Genomic DNA, 25000 nt, shown 5'->3' with positions numbered 1-25000 from the left:
GAACACGTTACAGACAGATAAAGACGGAACACGTTACAGACAGATAAAGACGGAACACATTACGCTACATTGATCCACACAGTGTCGCCATTCAACCAAGCTCCCGCTATGAGCAAGGGGCGAGCATGTAGTTCCTCTAACGGGTAGTTTACGTTAGAGACTAGCATGTAGTTCCTCTAACGGGTAGTTTACGTTAGAGACTAGCATGTAGTTCCTCTAACGGGTAGTTTACGTTAGAGACTAGCATGTAGTTCCTCTAACGGGTAGTTTACGTTAGAGACTAGCATGTAGTTCCTCTAACGGGTAGTTTACGTTAGAGACTAGCATGTAGTTCCTCTAACGGGTAGTTTACGTTAGAGACTAGCATGTAGTTCCTCTAACGGGTAGTTTACGTTAGAGACTAGCATGTAGTTCCTCTAACGGGCAGTTTACGTTAGAGACTAGCATGTAGTTCCTCTAACGGGTAGTTTACGTTAGAGACTAGCATGTAGTTCCTCTAACGGGCAGTTTACGTTAGAGACTAGCATGTAGTTCCTCTAACGGGCAGTTTACGTTAGAGACTAGCATGTAGTTCCTCTAACGGGTAGTTTACGTTAGAGACTAGCATGTAGTTCCTCTAACGGGCAGTTTACGTTAGAGACTAGCATGTAGTTCCTCTAACAGGTAGTTTACGTTAGAGACTAGCATGTAGTTCCTCTAACAGGTAGTTTACGTTAGAGACTAGCATGTAGTTCCTCTAACGGCCTCTAGGTGGTTCACTAGAGACTAGCATGTAGTTCCTCTAACCCAGGGGTGTCAAACATACGGCCGCGGGCCTAATCCGGCCCGCAGTGTATGCATCTCCGGCAGCCCGTAATCCCGTACCCCCCCCCCCGTCAACAATTCAACAGACCCTGTTGTAATGTAATGTCCCCAATTAATGCAATGCAATTGGCCCGCAACTTTGTCCCGCCGGTATATAACGCGTTGACGAGCGTCTTGGCACGGTAACCCTGGCGCGTCAACTCCGTCAGCCCGTAATTCCGCACCCCCCCCCCCCCCCCCCAACAATTCCACCCGCGGACCATGTAACAATGTCATGACCACAATTAATGCAATTGGCCCGCGACTTTGTCCAAGACTTCAGTTCTGGCCCACTGTAGAGTTTGAGTTTGACACCCCTGCTCTAACCGCCTCAAAAAAGCCAATAAATGTTTTCTTTGTTCGGATAGGATCTCAATGACACCACAAACATTTGAGTACACCGCAACACAACCCCAACCCCCAAACATGACACAACACACCACACCCGGTCACATGACGCCACCGCGCCAGGGCGCCCTGTGGTCTCTTAGCTCTGAGACGTTGTGTGTCTCTTAGCTCTGAGACGTTGTGTGTCTCTTAGCGCTGAGACGTTGTGTGTCTCTTAGCGCTGAGACGTTGTGTGTCTCTTAGCTCTGAGACGTTGTGTGTCTCTCAGCGCTGAGACGTTGTGTGTCTCTTAGCGCTGAGACGTTGTGTGTCTCTTAGCTCTGAGACGTTGTGTGTCTCTTAGCTCTGAGACGTTGTGTGTCTCTTAGCTCTGAGACGGTGTGTGTCTCTTAGCGCTGAGACGTTGTGTGTCTCTTAGCGCTGAGACGTTGTGTGTCTCACGTTGTGTGTCTCTTAGCGCTGAGACGTTGTGTGTCTCTTAGCGCTGAGACGTTGTGTGTCTCTTAGCACTGAGACGTTGTGTGTCTCTCAGCACTGAGACGTTGTGTGTCTCTTAGCTCTGAGACGTTGTGTGTCTCTCAGCACTGAGACGTTGTGTGTCTCTTAGCACTGAGACGTTGTGCGGTTCCTCAGGTGACGGAGCTGGAGTGTGTGAGCGGTCAGACGGCGGTCATCAAGGCCCAGAAGACGGACCTCAACCAGACCATCGAGGAGCTGCAGGCCGCGCTGGGGGCCAAGGAGGAGGTACTCTGGGCTCCGATGACGCAACAGGAGGCGTTACGCGCGCATGCCTTCCTAGAATGTGTCCTGTTATCCTATAAGTCTCCACCGCCCCGTGATGCTTTGCGTGAATTGTGGGCTTCACTACTGGTTACTACAAGGTCGATGTAAACAATCGCCGTCTGACGTTCATTCATTACAATTTCAACCAATTATTTAGTTTTGTACATCCTCAAACGGCACACGTTGTTCCTGAGCTTTTTAAAGCCCTCATTGTATTGAGCGACAGAGCGACTGTATACAGTGATCAGCCTGCCAGCTGATCAGCTACAAACACAGCTGAGGCGTGTGGCCCACGTTTCATTTCATTACCACCCCAGGAAACCTGTGGACAGCAGAACTTGTAGGGGGAGACGGCACAGAGCGCGGGCCGGACACCAGGAGCCCAGAGGGGCAGAGTCACGCCTTGTTTCCTGTTGTGTTACTGAGATATTTGAACTAAGAAAATCCCCTTCTGGAAAATTTTGCTTCAAGAAGGGGATTTTAATATGTGTGTTTCTACGGTCCACACAGTGTTGATTTGAACCTTTACACACACTCTTTACTATTAACTACTGCTGGCCGGGTTCTGTTCGGCAATGACACACTGACAGAGCCCCGCCTCCAGCAAAACCATCGGTGGAAACAACTATTAAGAGAATAAAAGGGAAACGCCCCCTGGTCCCCCAGATGGGAGCTATGGGAGCTATGGGAGCTATATGAATCTAAAGTCTGATTTGTAGAGGTATGTACTTTTACATTTGGAGTAATGTCCCTCTAACGACCGGCCCATTGTCCCCAGGAGCTGGAGAGACTTAAAGCAGAGATGGAGGTCGCCAACGAATTCCAGCTGCAGAAAGAATCCCTGACGCAGAAACTACAGGTGAGGCGTCTGGGCTTAGCCGCCATGTTCTCCTCTAAGGAGAAGGGTTCTTCTGGCTCTGTCTGCTTGTGACATCACAAGTGGCAGCGTATCTCTGATGGAGCTCAACAGCCGGCCCGCTGTGGTTGAACTATTCATCCGGCCTGGGTGGATCCTCCCACTTGTGACGTCACAAGCGGATCGATTTTGACATGGCTTGTAATGACTAATAAGTAACCTCACGCCTTGATCTCTTCAAAGAGGTTTTTGAATCCAACACAAATACAGTCAAGCCTCTGGTCAAAGTACTGACATACAATAATGTTAAAGGGGTGATATCATGCCATCAGGTGTGAGTGTGATTAGCCGTTACAAGCCATTTGAAAATGATTGATTTTCGATCGATTTTCAAGCGGCTTGTGACGGCTAATCACACTCGCACCTGGTAGCATGACATCACCGCTTTATGAGTAACCAGGAGGATCATCGTCCCAGCATCGACCCATGGTTTCCCCCGACACTTGACCGCGTCTCTCCCCCCTCGCGCCCTCCCCCCCTCTCAGGCCACGGAGGAGCGCAACCAGAACCTGGAGGCGCGGCTGAGCGCCCTGGAGCAGACGGTGGAGAACACGCAGCGGGAGCGGGAGACCTTCCGCTCCCACCTGCGCTCGCTGCTGCAGCTCCTGGACGGCAAGATCTTCGAGCTGACGGAGCTGCGGGACACGCTGGCCAAGCTCATCGAGAGCAGCTAGGACCCCCGACGGCGTGTCCACCGAGAGAGAAGAGCGGAGGACCCACGCAGGGACGCCCTCTTCCTCCCAGCTGCTTTTTTTCTTTAACCCACCGATGCGCGTCGACTATCGGTGGGTATGTCTGCACTCTGCTTTTCTATCTTGGTTTCTGGGTTCATCTCGGGTCTGTCGGTACACGTTTACATGAGGCGGCCCCGCCCGTCTCCTCTTCTCCATATAACCTCTGGAGTATTCTTTTATTCGCCAGAGCGACTATAACGCGGTGGATGAGCTCTGGACGGCCCGTGCACAGCGGGCGTTCAGAGGGGCCGTGGACATTTCAACACTTTTTTTGTACCACTTTAATATCCTTCTTCACTGAGGCTCTCTTGTTCTTCAGCTCTGCTATCGGTGCGTTCTTGGTGTGTTCTTCACCTGCGGTTGGTGGCGGTCCCCTCCCCTCTTTCAATCACCTGTGTGTTTTTTAAATCGTATTTTTGTGCTATTTTTAAACGGATGTTCAGACCGAAGACCGACGGTCGATTTCAGCCAAAAAAAAATCACTTTAGTGAAATGAGGAGACGCTCCATTCGATGTATCTATTCTTTTCATGTATTCAAGCATTTACTCACTAGGACTACGACTGGTTATTATAATCTTTTCGAACTTTTTAAACTTTGACTTTGAGATGGGAAGTTGAGTTGAGTGGCGTGGAGCCGGGATGCGTCGGGAATGCCGCGACTGTTCCCACACTGATCCGGAAGGGGAGGACGGAGACGGTGCTGACCTCCTACAACAAGAGCAATACAAACTAAAGGGAAGTCACGCAGTCTAAAGACTTTTCAGTTTCGCTTTTTTCAGGTAATATATTCCTCTTTCAGATATGTATGAAGACAAGCGTGTACACCTGTGTTTCTTTCTATATGCTTTTTTTTTTATTAATACTAATGAAAATCTTAGTGCACTTGTGAAAATGAAATAGTGTGTGAGGAGTTTTTTTGGACTAATCTTTTCCCTTTGTATCTTGTTGCTACTTTGAGTGCAATCATTTGACCCTATGCTTTTGTTCAGTTATTATGACGATGGAAATTGTTTGAAACAGATGTTATTTTCTTCTATATACATCAAATTTTCACTTGATATTTTTTATTGTATGGTATGTGGGTGTCCAGGTAGTTTTTGGGATGAAACTGGCAATATTTTTGAACTATTGATCAAAAGACATTAAATAAAGACACCTTCATGCAGTGGGTGGGGTTGAATTTGCAGAAACTGTTTTTTTTTCTCTTGCCAAACATAAGTCCTGTTGAGTTTTCCTGCCGTTGCCTTTGGTACAGAGATCATCACTGGTAGCTGACTGCGGTACGATGTTGTTGGTTTACTATTGCCAAAAATTCTGTGATTTAATGTAAAGATTATACCATGTATACACGATGAACACTATTTAAGGGCTTGCTGTCAGTTCGGGTACATTTGAAAAAGATATTTACAAAAAAAAGTGTAATGTTTATTATAAACACAACTGTAACTTTCAGTTTATAGTAAAGCAAATTAGAAAAACGAATGCAGATGCGTCATTCTTTATGATGTGATTCTTGTTTAAGTTGACAAGGGGCTGTTTAATGGAGCTGGAATCAATTGGCATGTATTGAAAAGTACATGAAATAGTACTTAAATATAATAGTAACTCTTACATCTGGAGGTACAATTAATGTGAGGAGGTCCACCTGTGTGACCCTACTATGTCACCTCTGTGGTCTAAAACAAAGACAAGCTACACACTATTGATATTTATGAAGCAAAAGCTAACTTGTGGTCATTTAATGGATACGACTATTGATTCTTGGTTGATATTGATAATTGGTTAATCAAATTGTTTCTATAAATGCATTCTCATACGACCAGAGGAAATAAAAATTCACTCAGCACAGTGGAAAATGCCCTTGTGTTTATTTTAAATACAATATAGAAAGGAAATAGGAATGCCATGATAGGAAAGGATGAGAAATGCAGTGCATCATAAATCTTAAAAAGTATATTCCATTCTTTGATACTGCCTTATAAATCCTACATTTTAAAATTTGAGGTTTTCAATAAATACTAAATTTTTCGCATGCAGAAATATACTTTTCATAAAATCCACTTCAATAGTTTTATTCGTATAACATTTTTTAGTTCAATTATTGCACTTAACTTGATAGGCTTGTTTTGAAAGGAGCCAGGTGGTGGTACAGGGAGGCCCACAGAGTTAAAGCTGTGTCCTGCACCACAGGATAGAAATGTATAACAAGGACTTTAATTGTTTGGATTTTATAAACCTCTAAAAAAAAAAAAGTATATTTTGATATATATTAAAATAAAGAATGAAAATACGATAATACATCTGCTTCACCAGCCCACACACAATAATCATAGACAGGACAGCAACTCACAGGAAAAACATTAAATCAATCTGACTGGTCAAAGGTGTGCAGAAATTCATGATCTATTCATATATGGTTGTTCTTAACCGTAGACGGAGGCTTTGCAACGCCTCGTTCTTAAAGACAGCGATTTAGAAAAAGGTTTGGATGAATGTTTGAATCAGTGGTCCTCTCAGTAGAAGAGACAGCTCCTCTGTGTGGACAGCAGTCGTTGGTTCTTATCAGTACATCTTCAACCCTACTGATTGTACTCAGTGCAAGTGGTTTCCTACAATGACTTTCCCCCGTCTGTTCAAATCAAAGACAACCATAGGTTTGACACAATGTACACGTAATAAATCAGTATAAAATCGACACAAAAACACCTCCAGTAACACATCATTCAAATGATGAAAAAAGGCAGTTGAGACTGACAGTACAAAAAAAATACATATAAAGATTACACACACACACACACGTCATACACACACACACACACACAAGCCACATTGTTTTGAGGCCATTTGGACCAGCAGAGGGAACCAAATCTCAACTTATGAACAATACCTTCATCAGGATAGAGGATCACTACCACTAGTCAGCACAACTTTAAACTTCCACTAACTCAGTCTTTGCCTTTAACCTCCAATAAAATGATGCTGGAGGCTGTTGTGCTCAGATATATGAGTGGACATGTTTGCCATACTCCACCTATCAGGGGAACCTTAGATAAGAATGAATTCTATATATTTTAGGGATGTATACAGAGCCTTTTTAACCATACATTTCAGAACATGTTAATGCGTGTTTCTCCAATGGGTAGAAATGTGTGGCATAGATGTAGATCTTAGTTGAACCAGGAAGTGGGAACCATCAGAATCAGAATCAGCTTTATTGGCCAGGTTTGCGTAAACAAACAAGGAATTGGACTTCCCCTTTAACCCTTTAACCCTTTTTAACCCTGAACCATGTGAGTTTATGTTCAGCAGAAGACTTGAGGACTGCTTGAAGGACATGTTAACAAGCCAAGACTTCCTGTCACCTGGATACAATCTGATAACAAGACCAGTGTTGATCAGGTTGATAACGACTAGTATTGATCAGGTTGATAACCAGACCAGTATTGATCAGGTTGATAACAAGACTAGTATTGATCAGGTTGATAACCAGACCAGTATTGATCAGGTTGATAACGACTAGTATTGATCAGGTTGATAACAAGACCAGTATTGATCAGGTTGATAACCAGACCAGTATTGATCAGGTTGATAACGACTAGTATTGATCAGGTTGATAACCAGACCAGTATTGATCAGGTTGATAACGACTAGTATTGATCAGGTTGATAACCAGACCAGTATTGATCAGGTTGATAACAAGACCAGTATTGATCAGGTTGATAACCAGACCAGTGTTGATCAGGTTGATAACCAGACCAGTGTTGATCAGGTTGATAACCAGACCAGTGTTGATCAGGTTGATAACCAGACCAGTATTGATCAGGTTGATAACAAGACCAGTGTTGATCAGGTTGATAACCAGACCAGTGTTGATCAGGTTGATAACCAGACCAGTGTTGATCAGGTTGATAACCAGACCAGTATTGATCAGGTTGATAACAAGACCAGTATTGATCAGGTTGATAACCAGACCAGTGTTGATCAGGTTGATAACCAGACCAGTGTTGATCAGGTTGATAACCAGACCAGTATTGATCAGGTTGCAGCAGAATGCATTCAGTGAGGACCAGCTGAAGGTCTCCTCCGGTTCCCAGGACTCGTCCTTCAGTGAGTGGTGTGAGAGCTGTCTATAGAGAGCTAGCATTGAATATTTTCCCCTGGAAAACAATCGATATACCAAACCGTGAGCACAAAACTAATATATGCAACAACATACATTGTTTTTAGATTCTAAACCGGCAAATATAATATTGCTATGATAATATTGTTTGCTATAAAGGTCCTTTTTAAAATGATATCTGTAGGCTCATTTTCATAATGCTTTGTGTGTGGAGCCGCAGTCAGCAGTGACCTCATCCTGATTCTTATTTCAGTGTGGAATTAAAAACCTAAAATAAAAATAAAAATCACCTCGTCCCGTCACACGTATCAAAGCCATCACGTCAACGGTGAAGGAGTACAACGTCTGCTCCCTCTTTAACACAACGACAAGAACACCCCCCGACACAGGAGGCAGAGAGCCAGATTCAGAGCTCTGAGGAGGCTCAGGAGTCAGGAGTCAGGAGTCAGATTCAGAGCTCTGAGGAGGCTCAGGAGTCAGGAGTCAGATTCAGAGCTCTGAGGAGGCTCAGGAGTCAGGAGTCAGATTCAGAGCTCTGAGGAGGCTCAGGAGTCAGGAGTCAGGAGTCAGATTCAGAGCTCTGAGGAGGCTCAGGAGTCAGATTCAGAGCTCTGAGGAGGCTCAGGAGTCAGATTCAGAGCTCTGAGGAGGCTCAGGAGGTCCGCTGGACCGCTCCTCTGAGGGCTCCTGGGTCTCCTGTCTGTGAGTTAGCATGTGGTCGTCATGTGGTCATCTACCAGTCTAGTCCTCCAGGCTCCACTCCTCCACTCCTCCAGGCTCTAGTCCTCCTCCTCCAGGCTCCAGGCTCTAGTCCTCCTCCTCCTCCTCCAGGCTCCAGGCTCTAGTCCTCCTCCTCCTCCTCCAGGCTCTAGTCCTCCTCCTCCTCCTCCAGGCTCCAGGCTCTAGTCCTCCTCCTCCTCCAGGCTCTAGTCCTCCTCCTCCAGGTCCAGGCTCTAGTCCTCCTCCTCCTCCTCCAGGCTCTAGTCCTCCTCCCCTCCTCCAGGCTCCAGGCTCTACTCCTCCTCCTCCAGGTCCAGGCTCTAGTCCTCCTCCTCCAGGCTCCAGGCTCTAGTCCTCCTCCTCTCCTCCAGGCTCCAGTCCTCCTCCTCTCCTCCAGGCTCCAGTCCTCCTCCCCTCCTCCAGGCTCCAGTCCTCCTCCTCCTCCAGGCTCCAGGCTCCAGTCCTCCTCCTCCTCCAGGCTCCAGGCTCTAGTCCTCCTCCTCCTCCAGGCTCCAGGCTCCAGTCCTCCTCCCCTCCTCCAGGCTCCAGTCCTCCTCCTCCTCCAGGCTCCAGGCTCCAGTCCTCCCCTCCTCCAGGCTCCAGGCTCCAGGCTCTAGTTCTCCCAGTCGGTGCAGGGCAGGCCCTCGTCCTCCGACTCGCTCTCGGGCGACGCCTCCTTGATGCGGCGCAGCGCCTCGTGGATGCTGCGGGTCAGGGCGTCGGCCGAGGAGGGGAAGCGGGGGGCGCTGGCCCGGCGCTGGCCCGGGTCGGCGGGCCGGCCGCGGACCTTGCGGAGCAGCACGCCCTGGCGGATCTGCGCCAGGATGTTGTCGCTGTCGTCCTGGTCGGCGTCCGGCAGCACGCGCAGCTCCGCCTTACGCAGCCGGAAGCAGCCGCGCTTCAGCGAGGCCAGCACCTCGTCCATGGGGGAGCCCGCTGGACACACACAGAGAGAGAGAGAGAGAGAGAGACACACACACACACAGAGAGAGACACAGAGACACACACAGAGAGACACACGCACACAGACACACACAGAGACACACACACACAGAGACACACACACACGCAGACACAGACACACACACAGAGACACACACAGACACACACACAGAGACACACACACACAGAGACACACACACACGCAGACACAGACACACACACAGAGACACACACAGACACACACAGACACACATAGAGACACACACAGACACACACACAGACACACACATACACAGAGACACACACGCACAGACACACACACACACAGAGACACAGAGACACACACAGAGACACACACGCACAGACACACACGCACACAGAGACGCACAGACACACACACACACACAGAGACACACACACACACACAGAGACACACACACAGACACACGCACACATACACAGACACACACACACAGACACACACACGCAGACACACAAGCACAGACACACACAAGCAGATGCGCGCACACACACACACACACACACACACACACACACACACACACACACACACACACACACACACAGACACACACAGACACACACACACACAGAGACACACACAGACACACGCACACACACACACAGAGAGGATGGCAGTCAATATCAGAGTCTCATCTAAATCTAACTAAAATAAGTAAACAGTAAAGCCGGTGACCCTGGGGCTACAGAGTGCCCCTGGGGCTACAGAGCGCCCCTGGGGCTACAGAGCGCCCCTGGGGCTACAGAGCGCCCCGGCAGCCTACCTCTCCTCCAGGAGGACGAGTCCAGCGACGCCGTCTTCCTCAGCTTCTTGCGGGCGTTGAGCAGCTGGCTGCTGTCGAAGAAGCGCGGCGAGAAGGGCGACAGGGCCAGGGGGAGGGACTCGCAGCCCGCCCCGCGCTGGCGCCCCGCGTTTTTTTGGACTAATCTTTTCCCTTTGTATCTTGTTGCTACTTTGAGTGCAATCATTTGACCCTATGCTTTTGTTCAGTTATTATGACGATGGAAATTGTTTGAAACAGATGTTATTTTCTTCTATATACATCAAATTTTCACTTGATATTTTTTATTGTATGGTATGTGGGTGTCCAGGTAGTTTTTGGGATGAAACTGGCAATATTTTTGAACTATTGATCAAAAGACATTAAATAAAGACACCTTCATGCAGTGGGTGGGGTTGAATTTGCAGAAACTGTTTTTTTTTCTCTTGCCAAACATAAGTCCTGTTGAGTTTTCCTGCCGTTGCCTTTGGTACAGAGATCATCACTGGTAGCTGACTGCGGTACGATGTTGTTGGTTTACTATTGCCAAAAATTCTGTGATTTAATGTAAAGATTATACCATGTATACACGATGAACACTATTTAAGGGCTTGCTGTCAGTTCGGGTACATTTGAAAAAGATATTTACAAAAAAAAGTGTAATGTTTATTATAAACACAACTGTAACTTTCAGTTTATAGTAAAGCATATTAGAAAAACGAATGCAGATGCGTCATTCTTTATGATGTGATTCTTGTTTAAGTTGACAAGGGGCTGTTTAATGGAGCTGGAATCAATTGGCATGTATTGAAAAGTACATGAAATAGTACTTAAATATAATAGTAACTCTTACATCTGGAGGTACAATTAATGTGAGGAGGTCCACCTGTGTGACCCTACTATGTCACCTCTGTGGTCTAAAACAAAGACAAGCTACACACTATTGATATTTATGAAGCAAAAGCTAACTTGTGGTCATTTAATGGATACGACTATTGATTCTTGGTTGATATTGATAATTGGTTAATCAAATTGTTTCTATAAATGCATTCTCATACGACCAGAGGAAATAAAAATTCACTCAGCACAGTGGAAAATGCCCTTGTGTTTATTTTAAATACAATATAGAAAGGAAATAGGAATGCCATGATAGGAAAGGATGAGAAATGCAGTGCATCATAAATCTTAAAAAGTATATTCCATTCTTTGATACTGCCTTATAAATCCTACATTTTAAAATTTGAGGTTTTCAATAAATACTAAATTTTTCGCATGCAGAAATATACTTTTCATAAAATCCACTTCAATAGTTTTATTCGTATAACATTTTTTAGTTCAATTATTGCACTTAACTTGATAGGCTTGTTTTGAAAGGAGCCAGGTGGTGGTACAGGGAGGCCCACAGAGTTAAAGCTGTGTCCTGCACCACAGGATAGAAATGTATAACAAGGACTTTAATTGTTTGGATTTTATAAACATCTAAAAAAAAAAAAGTATATTTTGATATATATTAAAATAAAGAATGAAAATACGATAATACATCTGCTTCACCAGCCCACACACAATAATCATAGACAGGACAGCAACTCACAGGAAAAACATTAAATCAATCTGACTGGTCAAAGGTGTGCAGAAATTCATGATCTATTCATATATGGTTGTTCTTAACCGTAGACGGAGGCTTTGCAACGCCTCGTTCTTAAAGACAGCGATTTAGAAAAAGGTTTGGATGAATGTTTGAATCAGTGGTCCTCTCAGTAGAAGAGACAGCTCCTCTGTGTGGACAGCAGTCGTTGGTTCTTATCAGTACATCTTCAACCCTACTGATTGTACTCAGTGCAAGTGGTTTCCTACAATGACTTTCCCCCGTCTGTTCAAATCAAAGACAACCATAGGTTTGACACAATGTACACGTAATAAATCAGTATAAAATCGACACAAAAACACCTCCAGTAACACATCATTCAAATGATGAAAAAAGGCAGTTGAGACTGACAGTACAAAAAAAATACATATAAAGATTACACACACACACACACACACACGTCATACACACACACACACACAAGCCACATTGTTTTGAGGCCATTTGGACCAGCAGAGGGAACCAAATCTCAACTTATGAACAATACCTTCATCAGGATAGAGGATCACTACCACTAGTCAGCACAACTTTAAACTTCCACTAACTCAGTCTTTGCCTTTAACCTCCAATAAAATGATGCTGGAGGCTGTTGTGCTCAGATATATGAGTGGACATGTTTGCCATACTCCACCTATCAGGGGAACCTTAGATAAGAATGAATTCTATATATTTTAGGGATGTATACAGAGCCTTTTTAACCATACATTTCAGAACATGTTAATGCGTGTTTCTCCAATGGGTAGAAATGTGTGGCATAGATGTAGATCTTAGTTGAACCAGGAAGTGGGAACCATCAGAATCAGAATCAGCTTTATTGGCCAGGTTTGCGTAAACAAACAAGGAATTGGACTTCCCCTTTAAACCTTTAACCCTTTTTAACCCTGAACCATGTGAGTTTATGTTCAGCAGAAGACTTGAGGACTGCTTGAAGGACATGTTAACAAGCCAAGACTTCCTGTCACCTGGATACAATCTGATAACAAGACCAGTGTTGATCAGGTTGATAACGACTAGTATTGATCAGGTTGATAACCAGACCAGTATTGATCAGGTTGATAACAAGACTAGTATTGATCAGGTTGATAACCAGACCAGTATTGATCAGGTTGATAACGACTAGTATTGATCAGGTTGATAACAAGACCAGTATTGATCAGGTTGATAACCAGACCAGTATTGATCAGGTTGATAACGACTAGTATTGATCAGGTTGATAACCAGACCAGTATTGATCAGGTTGATAACGACTAGTATTGATCAGGTTGATAACCAGACCAGTATTGATCAGGTTGATAACAAGACCAGTATTGATCAGGTTGATAACCAGACCAGTATTGATCAGGTTGATAACCAGACCAGTGTTGATCAGGTTGATAACCAGACCAGTGTTGATCAGGTTGATAACCAGACCAGTGTTGATCAGGTTGATAACCAGACCAGTGTTGATCAGGTTGATAACCAGACCAGTGTTGATCAGGTTGATAACCAGACCAGTATTGATCAGGTTGCAGCAGAATGCATTCAGTGAGGACCAGCTGAAGGTCTCCTCCGGTTCCCAGGACTCGTCCTTCAGTGAGTGGTGTGAGAGCTGTCTATAGAGAGCTAGCATTGGATATTTTCCCCTGGAAAACAATCGATATACCAAACCGTGAGCACAAAACTAATATATGCAACAACATACATTGTTTTTAGATTCTAAACCGGCAAATATAATATTGCTATGATAATATTGTTTGCTATAAAGGTCCTTTTTAAAATGATATCTGTAGGCTCATTTTCATAATGCTTTGTGTGTGGAGCCGCAGTCAGCAGTGACCTCATCCTCATTCTTATTTCAGTGTGGAATTAAAAACCTAAAATAAAAATAAAAATCACCTCGTCCCGTCACACGTATCAAAGCCATCATGTCAACGGTGAAGGAGTACAACGTCTGCTCCCTCTTTAACACAACGACAAGAACACCCCCCGACACAGGAGGCAGAGAGCCAGATTCAGAGCTCTGAGGAGGCTCAGGAGTCAGATTCAGAGCTCTGAGGAGGCTCAGGAGTCAGATTCAGAGCTCTGAGGAGGCTCAGGAGGTCCGCTGGGCCGCTCCTCTGAGGGCTCCTGGGTCTCCTGTCTGTGAGTTAGCATGTGGTCGTCATGTGGTCATCTACCAGTCTAGTCCTCCAGGCTCCACTCCTCCAGGCTCTAGTCCTCCTCCTCCTCTCCTCCAGGCTCTAGTCCTCCTCCCCTCCTCTCCTCCTCCAGGCTCTAGTCCTCCAGGCTCCACTCCTCCCCTCCTCCAGGCTCTAGTCCTCCACTCCTCCAGGCTCTAGTCCTCCACTCCTCCAGGCTCTAGTCCTCCTCCCCTCCTCCAGGCTCTAGTCCTCCTCCTCCTCCTCCAGGCTCCAGGCTCCAGGCTCTCCTCCTCCTCCTCCTCCAGGCTCTAGTCCTCCTCCTCTCCTCCAGGCTCCAGGCTCCAGTCCTCCTCCTCCTCCTCCAGGCTCCAGTCCTCCTCCTCCTCCTCCAGGCTCCAGTCCTCCTCCTCCTCCTCCAGGCTCTAGTCCTCCTCTCCTCCTCCAGGCTCTAGTCCTCCTCCTCCAGGCTCCAGTCCTCCTCCTCTCCTCCAGGCTCCAGGCTCCAGTCCTCCTCCTCTCCTCCAGGCTCCAGTCCTCCTCCCCTCCTCCAGGCTCCAGTCCTCCTCCTCCTCCAGGCTCCAGGCTCTACTCCTCCTCCTCCAGGCTCCAGGCTCTAGTCCTCCTCCTCCTCCTCCAGGCTCCTCCTCCAGGCTCCAGGCTCTAGTTCTCCCAGTCGGTGCAGGGCAGGCCCTCGTCCTCCGACTCGCTCTCGGGCGAGGCCTCCTTGATGCGGCGCAGCGCCTCGTGGATGCTGCGGGTCAGGGCGTCGGCCGAGGAGGGGAAGCGGGGGGCGCTGGCCCGGCGCTGGCCCGGGTCGGCGGGCCGGCCGCGGACCTTGCGGAGCAGCACGCCCTGGCGGATCTGCGCCAGGATGTTGTCGCTGTCGTCCTGGTCGGCGTCCGGCAGCACGCGCAGCTCCGCCTTACGCAGCCGGAAGCAGCCGCGCTTCAGCGAGGCCAGCACCTCGTCCATGGGGGAGCCCGCTGGACACACACAGAGAGAGAGAGAGAGAGAGAGACACACACACACACAGAGAGAGACACAGAGACACACACAGAGAGACACACGCACACAGACACACACAGAGACACACACACACAGAGACACACACACACGCAGACACAGACACACACACAGAGACACACACAGACACACACACAGAGACACACACACACAGAGACACACACACACGCAGACACAGACACACACACACAGAGACACACACAGACACACACAGACACACATAGAGACACACACAGACACACACACAGACACACACATACACAGAGACACACACGCACAGACACACACACACACAGAGACACAGAGACACACACAGAGACACACACGCACAGACACACACGCACACAGAGACACACACGCACAGACACACACACACACACAGAGACACACACACACACACACAGACACACACACAGACACACGCACACATACACAGACACACACACACAGACACACACACGCAGACACACAAGCACAGACACACACAAGCAGATGCGCGCACACACACACACACACACACACACACACACACACACACACACACACACACACACACACACACACACACACACACACACACAGACACACACACACAGACACACACACACACACACACACACACACACACACACACACACACAGAGGATGGCAGTCAATATCAGAGTCTCATCTAAATCTAACTAAAATAAGTAAACAGTAAAGCCGGTGACCCTGGGGCTACAGAGCGCCCCTGGGGCTACAGAGCGCCCCTGGGGCTACAGAGCGCCCCTGGGGCTACAGAGCGCCCCGGCAGCCTACCTCTCCTCCAGGAGGACGAGTCCAGCGACGCCGTCTTCCTCAGCTTCTTGCGGGCGTTGAGCAGCTGGCTGCTGTCGAAGAAGCGCGGCGAGAAGGGCGACAGGGCCAGGGGGAGGGACTCGCAGCCCGCCCCGCGCTGGGGGCCCCCGGCCTCCTCGGGCCCCGCCTCGCCCCGCAGGTCCTCCAGAGAGGGAGGGGGCGGCGGGGGCGGGGGCGGCGGCGGCGGCGGGGGCGGGGCGGCGGCGGCGGCGGCGGCCGAGCAGGAGAACGGCGGGAGGGAGGAGAGGCTCCCGGGCGCAGACCACCCCGGGGGCGGGGACGCGGCGGCGCCCCGGGGCCCGCGGGCGTGGGGCGGCGCGGCGGGGCGGGCCCCGGGGCCCGGGTCCAGGCCCGGGTCCGTCTGGACGCCGGCCGCCGGGGCGCAGAGGGCGGAGGGGGGCGGGGCCGCTCTCCTGCGGGGGCGGGGCGGGGCCAGGCGCAGCCGGCTGGACTTCAGGGTCACGTGGCCCGGGAACCGCTGGACGGGAGGAGAACAGACCAGTGAGACCAGTGGGACCAGTGGGACCAGTGAGACCAGTGAGACCAGTGGGACCAGTGAGACCAGTGGGACCAGTGGGACCAGTGAGACCAGTGAGACCAGTGAGACCAGTGGGACCAGTGAGACCAGTGAGACCAGTGGGACCAGTGGGACCAGTGAGACCAGTGGGACCAGTGGGACCAGTGGGACCAGTGGGACCAGTGAGACCAGTGGGACCAGTGGGACCAGTGAGACCAGTGGGACCAGTGAGACCAGTGGGACCAGTGGGACCAGTGAGACCAGTGGGACCAGTGGGACCAGTGGTCGTTCAGGGGCGTCCCGGCGGTCCGCACCGCCGGGACGCGTCGCGCTGCAGCACGTTGTGGTCGTGTTTTGAAAGCAGCAGATCAACAAACAGTCGTATAGGCTACCATCACGTTATACCAGTGGTTCTATGTCTACATATACGGCCCTGATGCCCGTGATCCTCTGTTTGTGCTTACAATGACAGTCACTTCAATTCATAGTCCACACTTGGCGGTTTGACCGTTTTGGGTTTTTGGTTCTGCTGTAACCCAGTAGGACTGCTGGACCAGAGGTTCTATAACCCAGTAGGACTGCTGGACCAGAGGTTCTATAACACAGTAGGACTGCTGGACCAGAGGTTCTATAACCCAGTAGGACTGCTGGACCAGAGGTTCTATAACCCAGTAGGACTGCTGGACCAGAGGTTCTATAACACAGTAGGACTGCTGGACCAGAGGTTCTGCTGTAACACAGTAGGACTGCTGGACCAGAGGTTCTGCTGTAACCCAGTAGGACTGCTGGACCAGAGGTTCTGCTGTAACACAGTAGGACTGCTGGACCAGAGGTTCTGCTGTAACCCAGTAGGACTGCTGGACCAGAGGTTCTATAACCAGTAGGACTGCTGGACCAGAGGTTCTATAACACAGTAGGACTGCTGGACCAGAGGTTCTGCTGTAACACAGTAGGACTGCTGGACCAGAGGTTCTATAACCAGTAGGACTGCTGGACCAGAGGTTCTATAACCCAGTAGGACTGCTGGACCAGAGGTTCTATAACCCAGTAGGACTGCTGGACCAGAGGTTCTATAACACAGTAGGACTGCTGGACCAGAGGTTCTATAACACAGTAGGACTGCTGGACCAGAGGTTCTATAACCCAGTAGGACTGCTGGACCAGAGGTTCTGCTGTAACACAGTAGGACTGCTGGACCAGAGGTTCTATAACACAGTAGGACTGCTGGACCAGAGGTTCTGCTGTAACACAGTAGGACTGCTGGACCAGAGGTTCTATAACACAGTAGGACTGCTGGGTCCTGGTCTCAGTCTTAACTGAATGAGTCGGGGGTGGGGGAGGAGGGGGAGGAGAGGCAGCAGGGGGTGGGGGAGGAGGGGGAGGAGAGGCAGCAGGGGGTGGGGGCGAGGGGCAGCAGGCGGTGGGGGCGAGGGGCAGCAGGCGGTGGGGGCGAGGGGCAGCAGGCGGTGGGGGCGAGGGGCAGCAGGCGGTGGGGGCGAGGGGCAGCAGGCGGTGGGGGCGAGGGGCAGAGGGCACCAGACCTGGCTGTGGCTGCGTAGTCCCAGTAGAGTGGTCTGTCTCTCCTGGCCCACTCTGGCACTCCTCCTCTCCTCTTCATCCTCGGCTCTCTGGGGGATGACGAGGAAGACATGTTATGAAGGAGGTTAACCCCAGGACCATATGCTTCAGGAATAAAGCCCAGAGCATAAAGCCCAAATCATGAATTAGACTGAATGATCTGTGTGTCATGTAAAATAAAAAAGTAGTCATGTAGTTTTAGTTGTGTAGCATCTTATCCTAGCTATCTTTGTTATCTTTGTCTTTGGTATACACGGAATGGGTTAACCTAGCGATTGTAGGTTCTTGGCACTTGGTTCTATGAACATCCTTACTGTACCCACAGAGATATATTGTTTCACCTTCTTCTTACAAATGTACCTATTGTTAGTCGCTTTGGATAAAGCGTCTCTAAATGCCCTGAATGTAACAACATGGACTCAGGTGTTGGATGGAGGAATACAGTGTGGTGGTAAAGCATGCAATGATAGTGATGATAGTGATGATGGTGATGACAGTGATGACAGTGATCATAGTTATGATGGTGATGACAGTGATGGTAGTGATGAGAGATGATAGTGATGACAGTGATGCTAGTGATGACAGTGATGCTAGTGATGGTAATGATGACAGTGATGCTAGTGATGACAGTGATGCTAGTGATGGTAATGATGACAGTGATGATAGAGATGACAGTGATGGTAGTGATGATAGAGATGACAGTGATGGTAGTGATGGTGATGATAGTGATGGTAGAGATGACAGTGATGGTAATGATGACAGTGATGATAGTGATGATAGTGATGATGGTGATGACAGTGATGATAGTGATGATAGTGATGATGGTGATGATAGTGATGATGGTGATGATGGTGATGATAGTGATGGTAGTGATGATAGTGATGATGGTGATGACAGTGATGATAGTGATGATAGTGATGATGGTGATGACAGTGATGATAGTGATGATAGTGATGATAGTGATGATGGTGATGGTAGTGATGGTAATGATGACAGTGACGGTAGTGATGGTAATGATGACAGTGATGATGGTGATGGTAGTGATGGTAGTGTACCTGATGCAGTGCCTGGATGGAGTCGCAGTCCGCCTGACAGCCCTGGCGCTGCTGCAGCTTCTGGTTGTGGTTAACGATGCAGATCTCCTGAAACGACACCACCAAGAGGACTTCACATTGAGGGGATTCTGCTGACGCTTTTATCCAAAGAGACTTAAGGGCTGATTATGGTCTCACGTTCACGCAGCGCAAGGGGGTGACGGACCCCTCACGTCCTTGCGGACCCTCCTGGCGTCCACCGCGAGGGCCTGACGGGCGCCTCCCAAAAATCGTAACCTTCCGTCGCGGCGACGCGGCCGCGAGGGGCTGTGATTGGTCCGCTCACTAAAACCCGACGCGGAACCATAAAGGTTCAGGACCGCGTCGAAGCGTCTGCGGGGTCGTTGCGTTGCGTGAACGTGGGACCAGAATCAGCCCTTAACAGCCAATCATCCACACAGTCACACACCGACGGCGGAGTCAGCCCCGCAGGGCGGCAGCCAGCGGGTCAGGAGCAGTCAGGGTCAGGGACACCTCCACACTCGGAGCCGGGGATCGGACCAGCAACCTTCCGGTTACCAGCCGACCCGCTCCACCTCCTGAGCCACTGCCGCCCCAGACGAGACAATTACACATCCAGTCTACCGATGATATACAGGCGGCCCTGCACACTGACTGAGACCGCTGCACATCCACTAGACGGGTGACAGCTTCACCTTCTACTGTTAAGATTCACCATAAACATCTAATGTTGGCGCAAAACATCCCAGTGCCCAGCAGAACCAGTGCGTGCCGTCCCAGTGCACCAGCAGAACCAGTGCGTGCCGTCCCAGTGCACCAGCAGAACCAGTGCGTGCCGTCCCAGTGCACCAGCAGAACCAGTGCGTGCCTACCTTCTTGTTCTTGAGGTAGGCTCTCTTGGAGGTGATGCGCCCCCGGCGGGCCTCCAGCTGCCGGGTCTTGTTCTGCAGGACCCCCAGCTGCTCCTCCGTCAGCGGGCTGGGGGGGACCCCGCCCTCCTCCACCCCCTGCATGGCGTCGGGGCTCTCGTAGGCGTCGTAGTACACCACCTCGTCCTGGCGCTCTGCGGGCGGGAGACAGAGACGTTAGGGCCCAGAACACACAGCTGGCTCTCCACAGCCACCACTGCTTTAGGCTTAGAGGACAATTCCGGTATTTAGCCCTCCTGTTGATTCTCCGCATCAACAGGAGGGCTAGAACCGGGAGAAAAGACTACAACCAAACGTAAACAGCCCCCATTTCCATTTCAAAGGGATTGACAAAAAAAAAACACAACAGAAACTGTATTTGGCTACGATACTTGATTGGAACATCAACAAAAACCCACTAACCACTAGGTGAGTTGCACATTTCTGAAAACAAACGTTTAGGGTTGTTTTAAGGACAGGTTTGTGAATGCCCGTAGCCAGCCATTGTGAAGCAGGCAGGGGCGATTCTAAATACCCGAGACAGGACCAATGGACTCTATTTCATCCTAGACACACCAGAAGGGGGCTCAATGTGCTAAATACCGGAATTGTCCTTTAATATTTGCATTTGGGGGTACTACTAGAATAGGGTCACATGCCTGTATGTTAATAAGACTCCTTATTATTCTCACACTGTTCATTTCTGCAAAACCAATTTGATTTATCATGTCGCTTTAAGGCCCCCCTCCCGAGCAGCCCAGTCTGCTGTGATTGGTCAGCACGCCCACTCTGTTGTGATTGGTCGAACGCTTTGTGTGTGCGTCTGCAGATTCCCAACCCGGAGAAGTTGTAAACATTGCTGGTAGCCGGGAGGCGGGACTTCTGCACTTCAGCCCCGCCCACTCCACAGTCTGACGTCACGCTGTACGGACGGAAAGTTTAAGTGAAAAAACGTCTGTTTGACGCCCTTAATGAGGGCCGTTCTCGGTGGGCGCCAATACTCCCCCTGCCAGTACCGGCTTATTGAAGTTATTTATTCCACTTATAGCACGGTTACCAACGCTCATTAGAGGAGTTAAGTTATGTTTGCGTGCCTGCGTGTGTCCATGTGTGTGCCCCCATGGGTGTATGTGCATGCATGCGTGCACGTGTGTGTGTATGTGTGCCTGCGTGTGCCTGCGTGTGTGTGTGTGTGTGTGTGTGTGTGTGTGTGTGTGTGTGTGTGTGTGTGTGTGTGTGTGTGTGTGTGTGTGTGTGTGTGTGTGTGTGTGTGTGTGTTTCCAGCAGCAGTACCATGCCGTGTGCGTGTGCGTGCGTGCGTGCGTGCATGTGCGTGTGCGTGCGTGCGTGCGTGGCCCACCTGTCATCTCCCTGCGGAGGCCCCCCAGCTGAGCGGTGAGCAGCAGCTCCTCACAGCGCAGCACCTCGGTCTGCACGTCGTACAGCTGCAGCTGCAGCTGGTAGTAGAGCGCCTCCAGCTGGTCCAGCCGCAGCAGGGCGTCCGCCCCGGCCTGCAGGCTCCGCATCTGGAGACAGGGCCGCGCGCCAGAGGGTCAGAGGCACCGCACACCGGAGACGCCTCGTGTGCACGCGTGTGTGTGTGTGTGTGTGTGTGTGTGTGTGTGTGTGTGTGTGTGTGTGCTGACACCTAGTAGTAGTAGTGGGTGGAGATGTTATCTCTGTGATTTTTCAGTCGCAACAAAGCAAAGCGACACAAACGTAGTAATATTAACAAATGATAATCACATACAAAAGAACACAATACATATTTATACACTAAATACTGCCGGGACCAAAGGGGCTGAAGGGGCATCAGCCCGGTGTATTATGGGATGTAATACCTCCTCCTTCAGGCCGTGCTTCCTCTGCTCCAGGCAGACCTCCTTGGCCCTCATCAGCTGCAGCGTCTCCTTGGAGACGGAGTACTGGAGCTGCTCCATGCGGCCGGCGGCGGCGGCCCACGCCGCCTTGCCGAACTTCTTCTGGTCGGCGCGCATCCGCTCGTACATGGCTGGAACCACAAGGGCAGCGCCGCCGTCAAGAGGGCCCGTCACAGTCCCCACGGTCAACGCAACGACCCCGCAGGCGCTCCGACGCCGCCCTCAACCGTTATGGTTTCTTTTTGGGAGGCGCCCGTCAGGCCCTCGCGGTGGACGACAGGAGGGTCCGCAAGGACGTGAGGGGGCCGTCACCCCCCCTGCGCTGCGTGGACGTGGGGCCGTCATCAGCCCCACGCGGTCAGACCTTTACAGACGCCAGGACGTGACGGCGCGCTGGTGTCACCACCACTGGAACACTTCACACCCACGCTTTAGACTCCACTACACCTCGTTACTCACAATTACTCATTACCACGGTTTTAGTTTCTCTGCTTAATATTACTTACTTTATTTCTTTTTTATTATTATGATCCATCATTGGGATCTATTGACGCTGCTACTATTGTTACTTATCTTTATCTTGTATTGTTGCTGCTGTTGAGGAACCAAGCCTGTGCATTTTATTCTTTACAATAAGATGTAATAAAAGTGATTCTGATTCTGATACAGAATACAGGAATTACAGATTACAGATACAGGAATACACATTCTGGTACTGCTGTGGAAAAACGTATCCTGACAATACTATCACAACTGATGAAACTTTTACTTTAATACTAATTGAATATGTTTTGTTTCTATTCTCCTTCCACCTTGAGAACTCCATTTGAAAGCTGTTGTTTTGCGTCCGTGACCCCCTGTGAGCAGCATGTGTTTGCACCATTAACCAGGCTGCAGAGCGTGAGAAGCCCTTTGGTTTCACCTCGTGCTCCCTCCCCTCACACCTCCACAGTTCAGACCGTGAGAACCTTGTCGGGCTGCTTTTCTTAGTTTGCTTTGATGTCTGTGCCTACACTTGTGAGAGACGCTGTGTGTCTCCTCATGACAACGCTCCGTTCAAACTGATCCTGAACACGTGCAGCCAGAACAGATGTCCACCGCTGGAGTTACAGGAGGAAAGCGCTCCTACATGGAGGACCACCGTCTCAGACGCTTGAGCCCCTCTTGTTCTGATCAGATAAAGACCGACTGGGAGTTCTTCCTCCCCAGAGCTACGCACTGGGAGTTGGCCAAGGAACGCTCCATAGGTTTTAAAAAGCCACAAGATGAAAACAATTACATACAATAAAAAGAAGGGTGTTCATCAGAATTGTAATAGCTTATTTCATTGTGCTGGTAGCTGCCATTAGAGATCGACATTTGAAGACATTTAAATATTCTAATATTATATTAAAGATATCGGGGTATATTGGGGTCAGTGATCTGTGATCGGGCGTCACTAAACGAATGGATCTGTGTTTCCATGGCCTGCCTCGCATTCCGCGTGACGAGCATATAGTGCAACGGAACAACGACAAAAATATATCATGTGTCAAGACGGAAATATGTCGACAACATTTCCGGTTAACATAAGACTTTAGCCCACCTACTGCATCACTCATTCCTGTCAAAATAATAATAACTCTCTCTCTCCACTGGCACAGAGGCAGGCATGTGTCATGTATCATATTGTATACATGTGCAGTCCCTGACTGTCCCTGACTAAATGTTTCCACACTTGGCTTCTCCAGGTGGCCGTGTGTTGTGCGTGACGTCCTACAGGTGTGCGGGCAGTCCTACGGTTGTGGTCCTACGGTTGTGGCCCTACGGTTGTGGTCCTACGGTTGTGGTCCTACGGTTGTGGTCCTACGGTTGTGGTCCTACGGTTGTGGCCCTACGGTTGTGGTCCTACGGTTGTGGTCCTACGGTTGATACCCCTGCGTGACGCGGAGAGGCACAGACATGCATTTAATGTCCACCGATTGCAATAGTGGTTTTTAATTATTTCTGCTTTCTAAATATTTGATAAACATGTGCCTACCTTCTTAGGCGCACGTTGACAAAAATGAACAATATGTATTTTTATAAAAGATCTGCTACAGCTACATTGGCATGTCCACGTCATTAGGAATAACCCCACGTATGACTTTATTCACCATCATTTGAACGGGCGTGGCCCCCCCTAGTTGCGGTGGTTTAAGGACTCCACTGGCTCGATGCCAGGGCTTACGTCGGTTTGGCGTGTCCCGCTCTGGAGATTAGGGTCTGAACAGGAGAAGACCGTAGTGGGGATCTCCACGCTGTGGTTACAGCGTGTACAGCGTGAGGCCAGGGGGCCTTCTTTCTGAACAACGTACAACAGATTGCTATCTGGGCCGTCGGCGCGGTAACATGCCCAGAACACGGTGAACGAGCTAACATGCTAAGAGGAACAGCCCTGAGCCCTGAGTCAACCATCACAGGCCGGACACGCCCAGCACGGCATCAAGAGAAAAGAGTTCCCCAGGAATCACACTCACAACCACCCCCGCCCAGCCCAGAGCCTGCCTTTTTAGGGTTAATAAGTACATCTGGGGGTACTACTAGAATAGGGCTGTTAGAAACACCTCTTATTATTCTCACACTGTTCACTCTGCTCAATGTCAGCGTCGTTCAAAAGCGTTCTGATTCTATCGTGTCGCTTTAAGGCCCCCCTCCCGAGTAGCCTAGTCTGCTGTGATTGGTCAGCACGCCCACTCTGTTGCGATTGGTCGAACGCTTTGCGCGTGTGTCTGCAAATTCACACCCCGGAGAAGTTGTAAACATTGCAGGTAGCCGGGAGGCGGGACTTCTGCACTTCAGCCCCGCCCACTGCAAGGAGCTGTTTGACGCCCTTATTGAGGGGCGTTCTCGGTGGGCGCCAATACTCCCCCTGGCTCACACTTAGATTTCTCTGTCTCAGCAGACGTAAAACATGTACACACATACGTCATATAACAGTCTAAAGCAAAGGGAACAGTCCAACATGACCTCCCCCTTTAAAGGTCCCCTGACGCGCCCCCAGGTGTGGTGTGGTTAGCCGGTACGAGCCGTTGTGGAAATCTGCCCCTTATGACATCACAGGTGGGCGTGTCCACCTAGATGTGCGCTGGATAGATCAGTCCACCAGCCGACCCGGTGGACCGTAGCAGACGGTGCTCATCTATCCGTCACACATCTAGGTGGACACGCCCACCTGTGATGTCACAAGGGGCCGATTTCCAAAAACG

General features: G+C 49.7%; 2 protein-coding genes across 3 annotated transcripts in view; one reads left to right on the top strand and one right to left on the bottom strand.

The window, feature by feature from the left end:
- homer1 (homer scaffold protein 1) overlaps positions 1–5417 on the top strand; it is a 14914-nt gene extending 9497 nt beyond the window's left edge. For both annotated transcript variants that reach the window (XM_084486931.1, XM_084486930.1), the window contains 3 exons: positions 1825–1935; positions 2753–2833; positions 3376–5417. In XM_084486931.1, coding sequence (XP_084343057.1) covers positions 1825–1935; positions 2753–2833; positions 3376–3564 — 381 coding nt within the window. In that variant the 3' untranslated portion in view covers positions 3565–5417. The remainder of the gene's footprint in view (positions 1–1824; positions 1936–2752; positions 2834–3375) is intronic.
- Positions 5418–9078: 3661 nt separating this feature from the next.
- jmy (junction mediating and regulatory protein, p53 cofactor) overlaps positions 9079–25000 on the bottom strand; it is a gene marked incomplete at its 3' end in the record, with an annotated part of 22051 nt that continues 6129 nt past the window's right edge. Inside the window, exons 4-13 of the mRNA XM_084486826.1 lie at positions 23665–23674; positions 21735–21994; positions 21254–21419; positions 19858–20048; positions 18986–19072; positions 17894–17980; positions 15797–16313; positions 14656–14958; positions 10214–10399; positions 9079–9401 (exon numbers count right to left, since the gene is read on the bottom strand). Coding sequence (XP_084342952.1) covers positions 9079–9401; positions 10214–10399; positions 14656–14958; positions 15797–16313; positions 17894–17980; positions 18986–19072; positions 19858–20048; positions 21254–21419; positions 21735–21994; positions 23665–23674 — 2130 coding nt within the window. The remainder of the gene's footprint in view (positions 9402–10213; positions 10400–14655; positions 14959–15796; positions 16314–17893; positions 17981–18985; positions 19073–19857; positions 20049–21253; positions 21420–21734; positions 21995–23664; positions 23675–25000) is intronic.

The sequence above is a fragment of the Micromesistius poutassou genome (genome assembly GCF_964030765.1).
Source record: "Micromesistius poutassou genome assembly, chromosome: 22".
NCBI classification, from domain to species: domain Eukaryota; kingdom Metazoa; phylum Chordata; class Actinopteri; order Gadiformes; family Gadidae; genus Micromesistius; species Micromesistius poutassou.
This window is presented reverse-complemented; position numbering and strand designations above follow the sequence as displayed.